Source organism: Phaethon aethereus, assembly GCF_964289735.1.
Source record: "Phaethon aethereus genome assembly, chromosome: 3".
NCBI classification, from domain to species: Eukaryota; Metazoa; Chordata; class Aves; order Phaethontiformes; family Phaethontidae; genus Phaethon; species Phaethon aethereus.
This window is the reverse complement of record NC_138576.1, coordinates 5,984,158-6,004,237: the sequence shown is the minus strand read 5'-3', so window position 1 is coordinate 6,004,237 and position 20,080 is coordinate 5,984,158. Positions and strand designations below refer to the sequence as shown.

Genomic DNA, 20,080 nt, shown 5'->3' with positions numbered 1-20,080 from the left:
GATGGAGGTGCTTGAACCCACTCACTTCATGATTAAAAGAGTTAGGCATTACTTTACTAAGAAACACTGCTATTTCTCTGATAGAACCCATTTTCGTGTATGCACCTCTATGACTGGTCTTTGAAAGCTCAAAATCCATTGAATGGTGTGAGAACTTTTCCCATTTTCTTGCTTTATTCTTTCCACCAGTGGGCAAAAGTGGTATATGTCATTTTTCAGAGTGCCATATTTCACACTTCAGTTTAATTTGGCTGATAATGATTTGTTAAGCAAATGTAAGTATGTAAAGCACATGCCGGCTCTCGCATATAAAGTGTTCAGTCACTTCAGCAGTTCCTTTAAAATCCCACTCCTGCCTTATAAAAGCTGCAGGTGCAAAACAGTTTGCCTCTGTACTAGCTCAAACAGAAGATAAAGGTAATATGGAACTTTATATTTGGTGTAACCCTTTGGCAAGTATAACGCTGTAAGAAGGGGACCGGGTTGGTAGTTTCCATCAGACGTACCTGTTCTAATGAACGGGCTTGCTCTTACCCCGTGAACTGTTAAGGACAACGGATCACGATGGGCACCAAGTCTCTGACAACTAGTGAGCATTAGAAATGGAAAATACGGCTCTTCTCCTTCTAGCGTTTGGAGGGAAGAGCTATTTTTGAGACTGACTTGATCTCTGGTCCCCTAACTATGAAGTGGTTCTTCTCACAGGGGTTACATAATTTCTAAATCTTAAAGTGGAGAGTTTTTTTCAACCTAAGGAGAAACACCATATTCTTCTAATCTTCCTCTCCCTACACTATGTTATTCAGTGCATCTTTCAACAGAATTCCCTTACTTTCTTGGGGCTTCCCACAAATTTCTGTTCTTATCCTGTTGCCTTTTCATCAGTGGGCTCTCTAGCCTCATCTGCTTTCAAGGATTCAATATCGTCTTAAGACTGGTGTTTTGAATATTTCTCTCTCCACTCTCGACTCGTCTGTGTTTACCCAGGACTGTATTTTGGCGTGTTTCCCCAGAAGTACTTTTTTATCCACTGAAATTCAGGAAGGACAAAACCAAGCGTCTTATCTTTTCTCCCTTACGCTGTGAGAGTTGATTAACACTATAATGTTCCTTGTGACCTGGTGCCTTCTGCCTATTTTTTCTCTGTATCTTCGTCCTGGGCTGAATCTTGCCACTTTTTCAGCATAATATTTTAGATAGTTAATCTTTGTGACCATATTGCCAAAACTATCATCTGCTTTTGTCTTCAATATGATAGGAGTCATTCCTCTTTATATTTTTAGAGTAGTGTTTGACCATTTTGTAGTTCAAGGAGAAGATTAGTGTTGCGATCAAAATCATACTTGCTGCTTTCAGCTCAACAGTATTTAGCATTTACTCTGCATCTCTTTTCTAGCCTTTTAACAAAAACAGTAAAAGAGGAAAAAGTGAAATTTTAGAAAAACACTTTTTAAATTGCATTAATTATTTAGTTTGCTTATTTCTAACTTAATTGAACATTTATTATTTTTTGTGAAGATTCCTCAATGAAGATTTACTTCTTTCAAAAGTCTCATTATTTGAGTACATAAAAAACCCATAAACCTTTTTTAAGTAAGAAATTTATTTTTCGTCTTGACTAACTTGAAAAAGACCAAGTGTATTTTTCTTGCAGACTCAATTCAACACATTTTTCTTTACTGAAATTGGACGTAGAACATGACAAAAGAAAAGCTAATTACAGAAAAACGAGAATAAGTGAGAAAGGGATTTGTAGTGAAATTTGCTTTTAAATACTTAGCGGTATATTTTGAAAGATAAAGAGTTTTAGAATATTAAAAAAAAATAGTGTGAAAGGACATTCAAATTAAACTGTCATATGAATCCAGTCACACATAGCTCTGTTTTCTTCCATTTTCTCTAAAAAGCTGGAGTGTAGAATTATATTGAATAGAGGGGATGTTTTACTAGCCAGCATTGGTGCAACTGGAAGAGATGTGTGGAGGAAATAGTAGAAAAATTTAAGAACAGGATCATAGAATCGTTTAGGTTGGAAAAGACCAAGTGAAGTGCACACTGTTTAGATTATTTTCCTTGACAGAGAGGTAAACTGTGTGAGACATTATTATTCTGGTTTAGATGGATGGAGAGAATGGCACACTTGAAATTGTGACATATAGTTATAAAATAGCTGTTCCAACACACCACTGGCTATACTAGTATTACAAAAAGTGAACTTGCACTAGAGCACAATCTGTCCATCAGAAATAACACCTGCATAAAATAATGATGCAGAAAATAAATACGAAATGGAAGCCCAGGATAGGAAGGCATTTCAGTGTTTAGCTCCGCTGAGACCAAGGGGATTCACTTTCTGCTGCGTAAGTATAAGTTCAAGTGCATTGTTGGATTGCAGGAAACTCCTTCTGACATAACTATAAAGCCTGAAAATGAAAGTAATATTTATAGACTTACTTTATTACTTGGCATTTACACATTGGAAGTTGGAGAAAAAGGAAATTATAAGAATGAATACATGTAATTTCTAGGACGCATGTATGCGTAACTGTACTGAAGCCAGGAATGCTATTGCATGCACTGAATGGGTAACGCATACTGTTAGTAGTAGCTGCTCATTAATATTTAGATGGTGAATTTGTCACTTTACATCTAAGACAATATTACTAATACGATTGGATCCACTGCTTTAGTCTGTAGTTGATAGAATACAACACTATTTCTACTTAATTAAAAAACCCTTTAATTATAAGAAGCTATTAGCAAAAGAACATTGATCTTTTAAGGATACAAATCCACTGAAGTTAATCTAGATTTTCAAACTAGGGACTACTACATCCTACGTCTGAATATAATGTATGTCAAAGAATTTCCCATTATTGCTACAACACTCAACTTTCTTTGGGCCAAATTTCATCCATGAAAAAATCGTTTAGCCTTGCTTTGATTTTATTGAATATAATCTTCAAGAGAATAAATGCAGATTCACTAAGCAACTTGATGTACATCTTAAACCAGTATCATGATGGATGATGCATTTCACAGAGACACGGGACATGTGAATTCTGTTGGTGATTGTCGCTGTTGTTTGCATTGACTGTGCAAACCTGAACTTCTACAACTGACTGAAGGTTAAAGAAATAGGAAGCACCCAGATGCATGTTTCTATGCATTGTGAGACAGTTACGGGAAATCAGCATATCACATTATCTTTTTTTATCTAGTTTCTCACATTAAGTGTAATTTAACAAAACATTCAGGGCTCATCAACTGACTATACATTAGATGTCACTAAACTTATCAGTAGGACAACAAGAGGTGGACATCACAGCAAAAGGTGGGCATCACAGAGTGCTTTAAAGAATTATTTGCATAGACTGCCATCCTGCTGATTGGATTGAAGATAATTGGAGGGAGATATCTGAAATATGCTTTGCCTCTGAAGACAAGTAGGGGATAAAAGGTGTAAGTGTCCTCTGGTGAGTCCTACTTGGTAAGTGCTCAGGTACTGAACTGATGACCCAGAATCAGTAAAATATAAAGTGACTGTAGATTAATTAATTTTTATTTCTGTGGCTCAGGTTTTAAATTAGAAAAATGGGGATAATGTTACTAAGTTTACTTGTAAAGTACTCTGAGACTCTTAGAAAAGGACAGTATAGTATATGCATTTTGTGGTCTTGTCTGTTTATTTACAACCTAAATTTGTGCTGGAACGGGGGAACTTCAGCTTCAGTCTCATTGTCCTTGCCACCAATTTCACTGCAAGTGTCTGTAAAAAGCAGAAGCACTGTCTATGTTGGCGCCTTCTCATGAGACAAGTCATAGAAACGTAGAATAGTTTGGGTGGGAAGGGACCTTTCAAGGCCATCTAGCCCAACCCCCCTGCAGTGAGCAGGGACATCTTTAACTGGATCAGGTTGCTCAGAGCCCCGTCCAACCTGACCTGGGATGTTTCCAGGGATGGGGCATCTACCACCTCTCTGGGCAACCTGGGCCAGGGTTTCACCACCTGCCTTGTGAAAAATTTCTTCCTTATATCTGAATCTCCCCTCTTTTAGTTTAAAACCGTTATCCCTTGCCCTATCACTACAGGCCCGGCTAAACAGTCTGTCCCCATCTTTCTCCCCAGCCCCTCCAAGCCCTGGCAGCTGCACTAAGGTCTCCCCGGAGCCTTCTCTGCCCCAGGCTGAGCCCCCCCAGCTCTCCCAGCCTGTCCTCCCAGCAGAGCTGTTCCAGCCCTCGGAGCGTTGCTGGGGCCTCCTCTGGCCCCGCTCCAGCAGGTCCATGTCTCTCCTGTGCCGAGGGCTCCAGAGCTGGACGCAGCACTGCAGGGGGGTCTCCCCAGAGCGGGGCAGAGGGGCAGAATCCCCCCCCTCGCCCTGCTGGCCACGCGGCTTTGGGGGCAGCCCAGGGCATGGTTGGCTTCTGGGCTGCGAGCGCACATTGCTGGCTCCTGTCCAGCTTTTCCTTCACCAGGACCCCCAAGTCCTTCTCCATGGGGCTGCTCTCCACCCCTTCACCCCCAGCCTGTGCTGATAGTGGGGGTTGCCCCGACCCATGTGCACTTGTCGTTGTTTAAACCTCTTGAGGTTCACACAGACCCATTCCTCAAGCTTTTCCAGGTCCCTTTAGATGGAAAATGTCCTCTTTCATTAGCTGATATATTACAGTTTATTACATCTGTAAAGTATGAAGAGAAATAAATCTAAAGAGAATCTAAAAAACCCAACAACCCTAAGTTTATTAACCATTGTAACTCTGGACTATAATTCCCTGTTTACATGAGTCCATTGAAAAAGGCCTCGATTCTGGAGCTATTCTGTAAAAAACTTGTGTTAGGTCTTTAGGATTGAGCTTGTAGGGTTTTAAGCAGGCAGATCTTAAGTAGATGAAGTTATAAAGTTAACTGTGAGGTATGAGCTCAACCACTCTGCATTTTATTATTAGTTGCAGTACGTGGCTAAGTACACAGAGCAGAGATACTCACATCTGTAATGAATAACTATTTTTTCTAAATGAAGGTCAAACATATATTAGTACAGCCTATTTATCTGAATGAACGAAGGCTGCAAATAATTAAGGAATCTACTCTGGGAATACTTACACCATCATAGAAGCTGATTTTCATTCAAGTTGTATCAAAAGAAACCCCAATAACCTTGCTCAACTCGTCTTACACACAACTGCCATTCATGAGCCTAGACTACTTGCTGCGAATGAACCCATTATTTTTACGTATTTATTCATTCTTACTGAAGGAGTCAGCAAATTTCATCTTGTCCTATGTCTTGTTTGGTGCACAGTGGGACTGCTGGTGTGAAGGAGCAGACCTTATTTAGTTTCCTCCTTTTTAACTGTGCTGTTGCAGGCTTTTCCTTGTGATTGATAGATATGGGGAGCTGGCTACAGCTGACTTTGAGGTGACGGTTGTAGCAGCAGCTCAAAGATGTGGTGAGGTTTGTCTTCGCCTCCACCTGTGTTCCCTGTTTTTTGCAGAGTCCTCAGGTCTGGCTTTCTGCACTTCCACTTTGTTGACACACTGGTTTGATAAGAATTTGAATTTTGGTGTAGCAGTAGATAGGGAGCCCTATTCCAACGGGATGGGAGGGTGACTCTTGTACTGGAACCTGTACGAAAAGAAGTAAACAATTTCCTTTACTCAAAAACTGTAAGAATATACAAAATACAGAGGGGACAGAAACAGTCAAACCCCTAGAGAGATCTAGTCCAACCCACCCAAAGGAGGACTGTCACTAGTACTAGATCTGGTCAGCCATGGCTTTGTCCAGCCCAGGCTTTGAAAGGTCTGTGGAGGAATTTTTTGGAGCCTCTCCTGCTTACCTGCTGCACTGCTCCTTTGTCCGTCCTGTGAGAAAGGTTTTCCTAACGTCCAACTTGATCCTTCCAAATTGCAGTTTCTGGCTGTCACCCCTCGTCTGCCATTACCAAGAAGAACTTGGATCCGTCATCTTTCTAATTGCTCTGCGAGTATGTGTAGGCAACAGCCTGTAATTATTCGATCCTTTTAGCTTCCCAAAACTTAGCTGATTTATTTGAATATTAATGCCAGCAGACATTGAGCTGTGTTTACAGTTCATTCACATCTGAGATATCCCGTGCTGATGACTGGAGTGCATTAAAATCTTTGAGTTTTACTTCCATTCAGTACATTAGACATAATTTCTTTCCATATACCTCTTCCATAAGCTGGTGTACCTTTGCTGCTCTGCTCAAAATCTCAGTTCTTCTCAATGGTCAGCGAAAATTATTCTCCTGTTTTGGAACCATATTTAGATTTTCTATCTCTATTTTATTCTGCACAGATTGCCTTTCTTCATACTGTTTTATGTCTGAAGCCTCCTTTGCTTTTCTTCTTAATTTGACTTGCAAAGCTAATTAAGCTTTACTTGTGGCAGTTCTTTATTCCTATACTTCTTGACCTCTAATAGTACGACTTTACTGTGTGCTGCAGATCCTGTTCCTCCTCAGAAAGCCACTGATTGAAAAGTGTTTTTTTGTGAATGTAAGGATTTACTTTTATAATATTCCAGGGCAATGTTCTAAACTGCAAACTAGTGACTGTGTTGACATTGTTTATGCTACTGTCTCTTTATATTTTTATATTAAAAAGCCCAATACTATTTGTAAAGCTTTATAGAGGTTTGCAGGTTTTTAGTTTAAATGTTTAGTTAGTTTTTGGTTTAAACGTCGTTGAGAATTATGATTATATATGATACAAGGCTGGCCCACTTCCTCTAAATTAGAAGAGAAATATATTGGGCGCAGTTTTTATGGTTTGCTTGTCTGCTAAATCTCCTCTACATTTCCTATCTTTAGGCACTGGGAAATATTTATAGTTTTTGCTTAGGAGTGCATACAAGCTTGGATACAAAAAACTCCTAAGTTAAAACTCAGAAGAGGTTTGGTTGTTTGTTTGTTTTTTTAATATTTCTGCATTATTTAGAGAAGAATCATTAGCAGTGAAGGAGTGCTGCTAATTGATTGGTGAGGAAGGCAAATGGGATTTTTTTCTCCTGGTCCATGTGTGGCCCAGTTGTTTCATGCCTCATTTTGCCTATTTGTAAAATGGATGTAGAGCAGATGTCACTGTCATATGAACAAAAATGTAAAATTCATGTAGGTAACTTAGCTTTCCTTAAAAGCAACCCAAAAACGAAGCGACCTGTATTAATGGAGAATGTTTTATTTATTATTAGTAGTAAACTTATCCCCTGCTTTCTTGACCTGTTGAATCCTTTCAATAATCAGTGTTTCTTCTTAAATCTTGCCCAGCCTTGCATCTTTATCCACTCTACATTTCACTTTGGACCAGTCCTTCCTCACACCTTTTAGAAAAACGTCTTCCACTCTGACATTCTGAGAACAGAGATTTATTTCTATCTTTGTGACGCCTGTATTGATTTTACTCACGTTTCTTTTCATTATTTTTGGTAAACATAGTTATCGTTTGTGACTGATTTTTTAGTTCGCTTTCTTATAAATATGTGATAAAAATGGAAGTGTTCTGTTGTTTTTGAACAACGAAAGTACCTTTCCATTTGTGTTTTGATGCTTTTTTGTTGTGTTTTTGGAGTGGGTTTTTTGTTAGACATTCATCAATCACACTTCAGCAATTGCACTTTAGCCTTAGATAGTCTTCCCTCTATTTTCATAAACACTGCAGAGAATATCTCTGAATAATTAGAGGAATATGTAGCCTTTTGCAGACCCTTTAAACTGCACGCTCATGCAGAAATATCAAGGTCTCTTCTTGAGCAAATCTGTGCTACCATTTTTCAGGAGCTAAGCGATCTGAATCCTGGTGATTATGCTAAGACTGAGCCTTTACCACAGTCAGAATCACCGTGCTCAGATGCCAATCTACAGCATGGTCTTCCTGGAGAAAATAAAGTTTTTTTGTTTCCATCCTTGCTTTTTGCTCCTCTCCTCTTGAAGATTTTGGTGATATTTCAGTGTCTCTTGAACTCAGTCCTATAGTGCTGACACTTGCCTTTGTGGCTCCCAAAGGACAAAGGTAAATGCTGGAAAGACTAGTTTTCCTCCTCTCCACTGGCATCATTGACGTTATCTTTTTCGGAGTCCTCTGATACTGGCAGTGGATATCCTGGCTTTGTGCTCAGCCTTAGTAACTTAGCACATGAGCAGCTTTAGTGGAACTGCCTTTAATTAAAAGATTGTACAGTTGAGATCTCCCAAAGCAGAGATCTCCCCGTGGCAGGAGAAATTATTAGTCCTCTCCTAGTGGATGTGTATAGGTCCACAGCTTGGACTTGTTGTCCGTTTCCAGAGATTTTTGCAAAAGACCAAGTAGTTCTCTCCCTTGACATGAATCTCATTCCCTTTATTTTATCAAACCTCCTGCTCATTCGGTTGATAATTTATTGGATTGCCTCTGGACTTAGCCTTTCTGGTTCGTAACAATCTTGAGAATGGCATTTTAATTGTGAAGCATTGGTAGGTAAAATACAAAAAATTTCACGGAATTTAACCAAATGTCCCAATAGCCAGTTAAAGTCCAACAGTAGCTAACAACTTGAGTTTCAAGAGAAGAATAAGAAATACACCACGTACGGTGAGATTCATGGCATATTTTCTTGGTTTCCTACATTCAGCAGGTGAAGTCTAGGCTCTCTAGACACATAGGGACAAGTAGCCTCCTAATGTTTTGCACTGACGATCAGACCTCTCTAAAAAATACAAGAAACGTGAGGCATCATATGGCTGGAATGTTTTCTTTTATGACCACTTTCATAGACTGTGTTAAAAGTTTAGAAGTAGACTGTGGACCAAATTACTAGTAGGACACCGTGAAATTCTTTGATCTAGAAAATTCCTGCAAACAAGTTTTTCTATCTTGTTTCCTTTATCCCTGTCAGAAGCTCTCTGCATCTTTCCTCAAAAAACTTCATGGCTTATACTCACCTCCTTCATGTCTTGAGAGGTCAGTCCAGTCTCTGACGGGCCTCGGAAATCCGTCTCTGTTGCCTCCAGGATAGCTTTTTCAAAGAAAAGCTTCCTCCCATACTGCCCTTAGGCTTAGGAGTAGCTTTCCTGAACAACTTCAAAGATATTTTCCATTGTTGTTCAAATTATCTGTGAAATGCCCTCATATTTTAGTGTATTCTACTTTTGAGAAAAGATAGTATTTCCATGAAAGGTTATTTCAGAGCATCTCCACACAAGTCAATGTGAATTTCAATTATATAAAAGATCACAGGATTTGCACATTCAAATTGCAGTTGTGGACTCTATACCAGTTGCCAAGTTATCTATTCCAACATTTTAGAATTCAGCCTATTTTTTCATTATAGTTTAAAGCCCTCCTGTTTTTTTATGCCAAGAACATACTTAAGAAATAAAATGCTTTAACATTTCCAACAGTTGCATTCAATTTGAAGGATCTAGTAAACATTGCTGAAGCACAGCTAAGGGAAATCCCTTATGACTAATAAAAGTTTGGTAGTAATAGCAGATAAATTTTGAAGTTTTCATAATAGATTATCTAAACATCTCCAATGCAAAGCATAAAACAAAGCAGGCCCAGAAGCTATTGTATAGTTTTTAAACTATCTTCAGATTCTGGAGAGAATCTGAGTAATTTTCCAACTATCCATGTTCTGGCAGAAATGTTGCTACTTTTTCCCCCCTATTGTTACCGATATTTCTGTTAAGAATTTCAGTGTACATTTTATGGGGTTTTTATGTTAGCAAGAAGATCGTCCTACCTCCCAGTGGTTTGATTTTAACCATTTGCACAGATTCAGTCCATTAAAACTGTCTTTTAGCAAGAGGAAGTGTAGTAATTTATCCTTACAGGGATGTTGTGACTCAAACACTGCCTTCTCTTCCTGTTGCTTGATCCAATGTAATTAAATAATAGATTTCATTTCATAACTTTGCAGTAGCAATAAAGAAGAAATTATGTTCAGAAGGCATGTTTATTTTTTTCCCCCAGACTTTTCATGGCTTAAAAGTGATTCTTTCTCTTCGTGCTAAAGTAATGTGAAACAGTCTTTTCAAACTTATGTCCTTGGGAAATGAATGTTAATTAAAGAATGAACATTAAATAAGAGTTAGGAAATCAGTGCCATTTTTCAGACACAAATATATGCTGCTCAGATTTTACATTTATTCTCCTTCATATTGCTTTCTTTTCTTTCTCTGAGTGAGAGCTGCCTCCTTTTTTTTTCCTTTCATCTTCCGAAGAGAAAAATCTGTCATCTTCATGCTATCATCTGCACAATTTACCTTGTGTCTTTTGAAGCTCTGAGAATAATAGAAATAAAACAGAAAATACAGCAAACCAACACATACATACAAAAATTTGGATTTCCTTTCCTCCTATTTTTACATGAAAATGGGTCTTCCTTGGACTGCGACTATTGCTTTAAGTTCCCTCTATTTTTATCTTTATCTTGGATTAGAAAATTCTTGGAATAAAGTTGCTATAGATTTAGGCCTTTGAAGCCATTTTGAAATGAACTGGAGAGGTATTTCTTGATAGAAGAGAAAAATTTCCTATTTTATTACACATTCTGGTTATACCTTGTCCCCGTTGACAAATGATCTTCCCTAAAGTTGAAGATTACAAAACAGACTGAGACTTTCTCTAGTGTCGTAATGTACGCTCCACGCATACATTGTGGTTGAAAAAACATTAAAACGAAATGCTTTTCACTTCTTTTTTTTTCTATTGCTGTTTTCTTTTTCTATTGATAATTTGGGTACATCTTGCAAGAAGACGCTTACCTGTCCATCAAAATTCTGCAGGCAGTATAATTTACCTTAAGCCCAGACACCCATATGGCCTGTCTGCCATCCAAAACCATTTAAGCCAGTAGTCATTTAGATGTGTTACGAGTCTCCCTGTTCCATCTGAGCAATCCTGTGGCACTTAGTTGTAGTCGCCGTGCAAACTGAGAAGCTCCCACTTGGGTGACATACATTTGAGCAGATGAGGATAAAAAAATAAGAAGAAAGACTAATGTGAATCATTTTAGGTAAAATCCTTTCACTTTCAAAGTCTTCCACCACTAGCATAGTATTTCCAAGTGTGAACGTGGTGGCATATCTCTTCAGGGCTATGAATAATTGTAGAGCTTTCTAATAGAAATTGTTGCCATTTTGTATATTTGACTGAACCTGAATCCTTTTTTTCTCCATCTCCTAGTCTAAATTTTCAAAGTAATGTCTTGCTTATGTCCTTTGCAGGATTTAATGTAAGTTTTTGTCCTTCATTTTGAGGTGTTTGAAGAATTTTTTTTTTTTATTACTTTAGTATCAGTTCGGCCAGAGGATCAAGGTCATGTCTTCTCTATATTCAGTGCACTGATGATTGCCTGCTCTTCATAGTAATACTTGCTTTGCAGTTCTTTTATTAGCCTGGGGCTTGCTCTAAAAGCACTTTATCTCTATGCTTGGAATAGGTAAATATGTCTTATTTTCCCTATGGCAAACAGTAAAGCCTGATTCCAATTTGCTGTCATATGGAAAGGAAGAGTATTTATTTAGTGTTCTGGTGAAACTAATATAAGGCAATGATTATTTTCCTGTGTGAGCAATGTAAGGATGCATGATTTAAACAAATGTTACTCTCTACAGCAGTGGGAGAGAGAAACCTGTTTATATTAGATGGTCTCTCAATCAACAGAGAACAGGTTTTTTTCTGCTTGCAGCATTGGAAACTGCGTAACAATAATCCTGAATGGTGGTTTCTTCTGGGATTTGAAACCAAAGGACAGGAAGCTGTGGTATAATGTAAACCTCTGCTGGTTTGCATGCCATAGTAACACTGGAGAAAGAAAAGAAATAGAAATAATTGATGGAGAGGAAATAAATCTGAGTTAATAGACTAAATATTTGAAAATAATAGTATTTTCAGTTCTTAAAAAGGGTATATTCTAATTGCTTTTTCTTGTTTTACTAAAGGAAAGATGAATGCATTTATTGCTGAAAAGATTGCACGTTCTTGTTTATTCAAAGTAACGTTTAGTACCAAAAAGACATTCAGAGATGTGACTTAAATGGAAGCAATAGTCATGCTTGAGATTCTCAACTTGGAATAGCTATAGTGGTAGTGCTGCCAAAATGAAACAGTTCGTTGTGAAAGTTTGAGTCTAAATGTAGTTAGTTTTATTATAATTTCCTCCAAAACGCTAACATTTATTTAGTTTACATACAGGGTAATTTGCTGCCAATGATTTACAGTGGGATGGCACCATTTACCTCAGCATCTAGAATATCCCAACAATCCGCAGCAGTAGAGGACCTCTACACTCATCTTCTTCAGAAACAGATGTGTTTGCAGAGGTTGGAGTGCTTTTGGCTGTGAGAATTTTTCAGTTTCATATCAGCTCATGAATCTTTATCTACAAAGTTCACACTTCACAAAGCTTTTTTCACAGTCTCTTGCTCATTCTAGAGAACACTACTCCATCTTTTACCCTTGGATGGTATTTTTCAAGCTTATTTTTTCTTCCCTGTAATAATGACAACTAGAGTAGAAGTTTCCAAGTTTGTTTTCTTGCCTCCTATCATCACCAGCAGTGAGAGAGAGCATCAGCAGTGGCCATTTCCAACACTACACCAAACCTTGAATTGAAGTCTATGTAGACACTGAATAATTTGACCATATTAAAACTGAATTCAAAGAGTCTGAATACTTTTCTGCACTTAAAGACTTTATCGTTTTAACGCTGTTGGTATAATTTTGCTTCATTTGGTCAGTATTGCCAGCTATAATTGCCAGGTGTGCGATGGAGTTTCTTTTGTTCCATGGAGACTAGAAGAATTATAGGTATAAAATTTTGGCCCAAAATGTTGATTTGGGAATTAGAACTGAAAGAAGAAAAAACAGGAAAAAGTCATGCCTGAAGCTTAAGTTGAAATGTAGTTACTGTTCGCAAATGCATTGAATTCTTTCCCTGTGTGACAGAAAATGCAACAAGCTCTAACTTAAGAAGCTGAGCTGAAATTAGTTTAAAGTAGAGGGTTTTTTTTTAAATGGTCTTTGATTTAAAGCTCATCTTTTGCAAAATGGTATTAGTTTCACTATTTACCTGGAAATTCATTTCCCTTGTTTAATATAATTTTAAAGAATCATAGGGTGTCCAGTAGATGCAAATCTTCACTTTCGGTAGCAGAACCTTGGCTATTGGGCTTTAAAAATAAGTTATTATTTTTCTAATAATTGTGCCTGTTTATGTTTTAAACAAGAATGGTGCAGCGTATCAACAAATGTGGGGCTCAGCTATGATTATGCCTGCTAAAGAAAAAAATGGAGAGCACAGGGATTCAGCTTTCCTTAATCTCGGTTCATGCTGGGGTTGCTGCTCTACTGCCTACTGAACGGCAGGAGTTACTACAGCATGTACAAGGCGCTGAGCAAACATGCAGAATCCGTTGTGAAAACTGAATTATTCCAAACTTGAGAAAAGGTTTTCACCTATTTTTTTTCCCCTCCTTTCTCCTAGGGAACAGCATTTATGTCTCCTGGACATCGGTAAAGAGTAGAGTAACGAGGCCCATATGTCTTCATCAGCCACCTGGATGGGTGGCACAGGGCACGCTCAGCCACTTTGTTGATGATACTAAATTGGGGAGTGGCTGACAAATGGCAGAGCTTCAATCCAGCGGAAGCTTGATAAACCTGAGAATCAGATGGACGTAAATCTGTTAAGTGTCCACATCTGTGGCAGAATAAACCCAGGTATCACTGTGGTTTGGGAATCTGCTGCTCTGAGATGCAGTGTAGGGTACAGTCTGAAGTTGTCCTGCGTGGCCAAATACAGTCTAGTCTCTTCTGATGTTGTATTTATAAATTTCCTTGGAAAGAAATGGTGTGTGCTTTAACTTAGAGTTGTTTAATGATGCTCAGTTTTATGACACTGGTCAGTAGAAAGCCTTCCCCTTCCAGCCGCAGGGTTTTCCATCAGGCTGACACCATGGTTACACCGTAGGTAAGCTCCAGGAGCACAGTGCGTTTTCCTGTTAGCCCCTTCCATTACACAGGCTGAGTCCACGTAGTTTTCTAAAGGCTGTGTAGATTTTTCTGATTTTCTTTTTCTTTTGTATTTTTAGAATAATCTTGTTTGTAGCATGAAGAACATCAGCTCAGACGAGCTTCAGGGTGTTCTGCTCTTGCTCTTTTCTCTCCCTATAAGTGTTACCTTCTTTTGTTGCATTTCTTCTATTTGAAAAAAAAAAAAAACCCAAAAAAACCCCTACAACCTTTTCTATAATCAAAGGTAGTATGTGGGTTGTCAGTATAATGAAGAGAGGTGATGATGTCCAAAATCATATGAAATGTTCAATTTAAACAAATGGGATTAAGAACAAGATATCGTTTCATCATAAGAGTAATCCGCAGGGGTGGTAGCAGCGGTATGGTTAAAAACACGCAGGCTGAGATGGGAGGCTCTTTCCCGGAGTTCGTGGGACTGACTTTCACGCAGTTTCAGTCAGAAGGCAGCTGAGGAAAGGGCTGCTTTCTCCCCTGTTTGTTACAACAGTCTGACTTCTTAAATTTACATCAACTGCTTTGATGTCAAAGCCATCGTTGCGTATTGGACCCGTAGACGTACTCTTTATGCTTTCAAGGGTAAAGAGTCCTCGCGTAACTTGCTTATCGCTGGAGATACTTTTGGGATAATTCTTCTCCAGCTACTAGTAACTGGCTGCAGACTCTGTCTATCCAGATCCAGCTCTTCGGGCTGGCTGAAGTTTGACAACAAACCGAAAGCTGTTGCCATCTGCTAGAAGGCAAGAGGAAGCAGTCGATCTTACCTCAGAGAGTAAAGAGTAGGGCTTTTTTGAAGAAACAGATATAACAAATTTCACACTTGAAAACGAGTTCTCGGTAAACGCCAGGGACCGTGGGGTGTGAACTGATGTTTTCTTATTCTCATGATCTGCCAGGGACTGAAATTCACTGTATGTCAGGCAAGAAAGGGCTCCACTAAAGCCTCAAAATAGGATGCAAAGCTTTATCTTCTCGAGGTCACACATAATCACCTGGTGTCACATTAAATGGTCTTCAGTAAAAAACACTTAAATTTGAAAACAGATACCTAATAACAAGAAAATGGATTGTTTTCTAATCGGCAGATGAAAGTTTTATGTGTTGCATAGCTTGTGATGATTTAGTCATGCTCTTTAACCCTTGTCAGCCCTAAATCATTACCTATTAGAGTCTGCTAATGGACTCCATAACGTAATTATCCTCCCAGGATGTGCTAATTGTGTGAAGCCCGTCCCTGTGCCGACTTGTGGAAACAAGTTCCGTATGTTCCCGTGTATGTCAGGATTAGTAGCTCAGGTGTCAGCGATAGTAGTATGTGAGGTATTATATGGAAAGATTTACATGAAAAACAGAGTTGGATTGCTTTCAATGAAGTCTTGGGATGCTCTGTTTGGAATACATTTACGGCACTATATCCAAATTCAGAGTATTCTTTGGTATTTTTATAGTTATGTACTTTTGATCTAGAAAAGGTGAAAAAATAGGACATTTTAATGCATATTTAATAACAAAGCAACCTTCCTGCCTCAGAAAGAAATTCAGCCAGGTGAACTATGATCTAATTCTCCTCTATAATGAAAACAAAATCATAGCTCCTGAAGCATTATTCTTGGCTCCCAGCACTTTCAAGGCATGCAAACATTACCATTTCGACTCCGTCCTGCAGTTTAACTGGAAGGATTATGTCACAACATAGTATGTTTGTTTTCCAGCTTTTTGTCTGTTTGTCCATCAAGACGTTTGTGTAGAAGAAGTATCGGTCATTGTTGACTTTGGAGGTAGTGGAAGAAAAAATAATCATGGAAAAAAAAAAGCAGACAGTACCATTGAAGTAACTGTGCTTCTGTCATAGGAGAATGAATACTCCTTTCAACAAATCTATAATTTGCAGAAGTTGCAAAAAGAAAATAGCCGTAAGGTGACTGTTAACATACTTCAGTTCATCCTGCCAAGAAAGTTAACTTCATAAAGTCATTAAACCAGTGATTACATTTTAAAATATTATTCCCCAGCCATTTCTTCTTAGACTTTAAAATATAGTTACTGTATATACTACCTTCTTTGTAATGTGAAAAATTGTAAAATACACTTATTTTTCATAAACTCCTAATTATTAACAGAACTATTTGTGCTCCTACAGTTGAAGTAATTTCAACACTTCCGTTATTTAAACTTCATTTTTAGGGGTTCATAATTTGTCTGTAATAAAAAATATATTCAGGCTCCGAGGTCTCAAATATAGTTTGCTGGTATTAGGAAATTTAGCCTGTTTTTCCTTAAGCTAAATAATTTGGATTGTTTGCTGTTCTTCAAGATAATCAAACCAAAATATTTTATAATGTGGACTAAATAATCTTGATCACTAAAAGAATTAGGAAAAGTCGGTGAGTATGTTGGAACTGATGCTGCCCCAAATTCTGTGACTGGCACTGAATATAGCTGAGGCTTGGAGAAAGGAGATGGTGGGAAATTCTTGCCATATCTCCACTGCTGCCATGGAGCAACCTCATATACGAAAAGTTCTTGCAGCATTTCTGTACTGCCTATCTTCTGGAGCAGACCTGCTGCTCGCCAAGGAACCCCCTCCAGGCTTCCGCTGCAGCGAAAGGTGAAAGACCTCACGATTTCCACATTGCGCGGCTGGAAATCGCTTTGCTGGAATGCTAAATGCTCGGGTGCTCGGAGGTGGATCGTTTCTTTGGTATGGCTTCCTGCAACCTCCCTTCATCGTGTAACGTGGCCACGGTAATGACTCAACAAGGCCTTGAGCTCCGGAAATTAAGGAATCGGGGCTTGTTGCATATTAATGGCAACTCTGGGACAGTCAAATAAGACAGTTTGTTATAATACTAATTATAGCAAAGCACTCATGTTGTGGTTTGAATGAGTCAATTATGTGTGTGTGAAAACTATAAATACATCTTCCCCCCCAACTTCAGCTGTGTGGTATGTAATTTTTTTTTAATTGCTTGGATACATATTTACCTGAGCATATCCTGGTTTCCCAGGTAAATATGTGTACCAATGCAGAACTCATTATGGTCTGTTTGAATAAATAATCCATATTTTATAACTGTACAGGAAATAATTATTTTCGTATTTTGCTTTTTTTGAGCCAAAGAAATTAAATGCTGTGTGTTCATTCCTTAAAATAAAATAGATGCAAAAGTTGAGGCAATAGAAGAAGAAAGTTTTCATTGTTTTGGTAGAAACTGAGAATATTATTTCAGATTTTGATCTTGTGTTTAGCCCAGAATAACTCCATCAAAGTAAACAGTGTTATTCAGGATTTACTTAGATGCAAATGGGACGCGAATTTGGCCTGCTGTCCTTACTCTCCTTTACTTCTTTGGGAGGTTCCTGTAAGCAGCTTGCACGCAATTTTTGCTTTAAATGACGTTGTCACGTGTTTGGAATTTGGAAAAATAAGGTATTTCAGCTACACGCAGAAATTAACGTATCTGAGTTTTATGGTAAGAAAGCTAAGGTTTTATAGAATCATACAACGGTTTGGGTTGGAAGGGACCTTAAAGGTTATAGTTACAGTCCTATATGTGTTAGGAGAGTAGAGCATAGTTTCACGTCAGATATTTCTGCCATTGTTTTAAACGATATTTGGAAAAGCTGTGTTGTGTTATCACCATGCTAAGGTCAGGTTTTGTAACACTTTTAAGCTTAGTGGGGCCAATGTCAGCCTTGGCATAAATCCATTAACTGCAGTAGATGTACACCATTGGCTCGTTCTTGGTAAATTTATTTTTATCCAGCTCTTTATTTTTTATGTTAGAAATATAAGTAGCTTGCGTGCCCTCAACCTAATCAGAATAAGAAACAGTTTTACTTACGCCAAAAAATAGAACTATCGTTTTTCACATTCTTACATTTTTCAAGTAAGACTATATCACTGTGACTTCTGAATTCCTGAAATCTCTCTGGTCTCTGTGACTGCAAGGGCCAAGAGAGGGTTTCACGGGGAAAACCTGAAACTCTTCCCGCGGTATGTTTTGTGTTGTGCATACGAGATACAGTTAACGTTTTGTATGCATGTGATTAGTGTGGAAAAAAATTAATGCAGTCCAGTATTATGATTTATGGACTGAATCTTTTGCCCACTGAACACTTGCCAAAATGAAAATCTTTCCCCCCCACCTCCTCCTTTGGCTATTAGAAACAGCTACTGTTTTTGTTGATCTTTTTAACTTCTGAATAGGCCTATTTCAAGTCGTAGCAGCATGGGAGCTCAGATTAATAATATACTTATTCAGCCAGTGATACTGAGTGAAGCCGTTGCTAGTGTGAGTATGAAGGATAGGATTTCTTTAAATTATTTTCAGGTGCATTAACGCATTTCTGAAAAAAGAATATAGAGATATTTGAAAATAAATTAAAATTCTGTTTATCGATCGTGTTACAGGTGTGTATGAGTTTTAATATCAAGAATTGTTTAAAGTGTCTCTCCTTTTGATAACTTTTGCACTATGCTCGCTGTCAGTTCGTCCATCAGATGGTTAACGAGGATAAGAGCACAGAAATTATGATTATATCTTGCCTTCTGGACAATGTTTTTTGAATTTAGGCATATTCCATTCTCTGAAGCATCCTTTCTGTCCCACCTCTTCTACAGCATCATCTTACGCCGTAACCAAAGGGTAGCAAGATGAAAGGTGCAGGTCCTGTAGACTTCTCTTGTGCATTTGGGTTGGACCTACCCAGCCCAGTAATTTGATAAGCATCAGCTTGCGCAAATATGGTTTCTCATCTTCTACTGGGTTTATTATGATGCATTTGTGCATAAACTCGCCCGATTTCCTGCACCTACTGAAGGTGAATCCAAGGCTGACATGCTTAGTCTCTCACAAAGAGATTTTTGCTCTTTACAGCACAATTTAAGGAGTTTGGGGCCTTCAGAGGCAGTGTCACAATGAAGGTGAGGACAGTTCTTTGCTTCACGCTCCTTTGGCCACCTCTTATCAATTTTTGTGGCCTTCATTGCTCAGTCCCATCTCTATCTCTTTCACATCTCAATGGCCAGGTCTGCTCAATAAGGTTTTTCCAATTACTTTAGTAATAGAGTAGGTGTTTCCTACCAATCGTTTTCTTTCTCTGAAATGAAATAAGAGCATGCCTAAAAAATTCTTCATGTGAGTCTGGTTTGCACTAATGATAAGTCAAGTAGGGGTAGAGTTTCGTTCAAAAAATACTTCAGTAAGCTGTTTAAAATTAATATTTGTTATTCTAAAAAATTTTGAGAGGGATCAGTCACCCTTCCACAGTTGCTGATAAAGTGCTATGGCAAGAATTTGGCATTTTTACATTGCCTGAGAGAATTACATGTTCATTTTCTGGGCTAATGTGGTGCAAGGAAACAAAAAAAAGGGATGTAGCACTTTTTAAAAGCAATCATTTTAAATATAAACAAAAAAGCTTTTGCTTGAGATTTGTCAAAAATCTTTTGGGCTTTTTGTAAATTTGTTATTCACTTCTTGGCTAACAAGAGCTGAGTGAGTGACACCTTTGAGAGTCCCAGCTTGTGTTTTAGTGCATAGCTTGTATTTTGCTATGCACGACCATGCAAAATATTATCTGCACTTACTTAAAACAAACCCTAGTGAATCAATTTTTTAACAGAGAAACAGCCATCCTAATTTATTCATTTATTTTAGTTGCAGCAAGCAGCTGAAGTTTCTCAGCTGAGAGGAGCTCGTGTCATCTCTGCCGAAGATCTCCTGTTCTTAATGCGCAAAGATAAGGTACAGTAGTAAGAGGGAAATTTCTTACTTTACATAGTAAGCTGCTTATCGTGTTTTAACGTGCTTGCTTAACCTATGTGAAAGGAGTCCGTCATCATGAACAGCTTTATTTAAAAGTAAAGCTGCTCTGCAATTGTATTGTATTGTGCACCGTACAGTATTTGTATAACATTTTAATTAATTCTCATTTTTTCCTCTAACTTCAATTATCAATTTTTTTTTTCACTAAGCTTTAGGGTGGGTAATGTACCTTAGAGCTCAAAATAATTTCTTAATAAAGGTATAAATA

The 20,080-nt window shown here is 38.1% G+C and overlaps 1 protein-coding gene across 2 annotated transcripts in view; it reads left to right on the top strand.

The window, feature by feature from the left end:
- Positions 1-20,080, top strand: part of SUPT3H (SPT3 homolog, SAGA and STAGA complex component) — a gene marked incomplete at both ends in the record, with an annotated part of 279,215 nt that overhangs the window by 162,866 nt on the left and 96,269 nt on the right. Inside the window, one exon of one of the 2 annotated variants that reach the window (XM_081997936.1) lies at positions 19,711-19,791. In XM_081997936.1, coding sequence (XP_081854062.1) covers positions 19,711-19,791 — 81 coding nt within the window. Of the gene's footprint in view, positions 1-19,704; positions 19,792-20,080 lie in introns of both variants that reach the window. The other variant, XM_081997935.1, reaches the window with a different exon arrangement.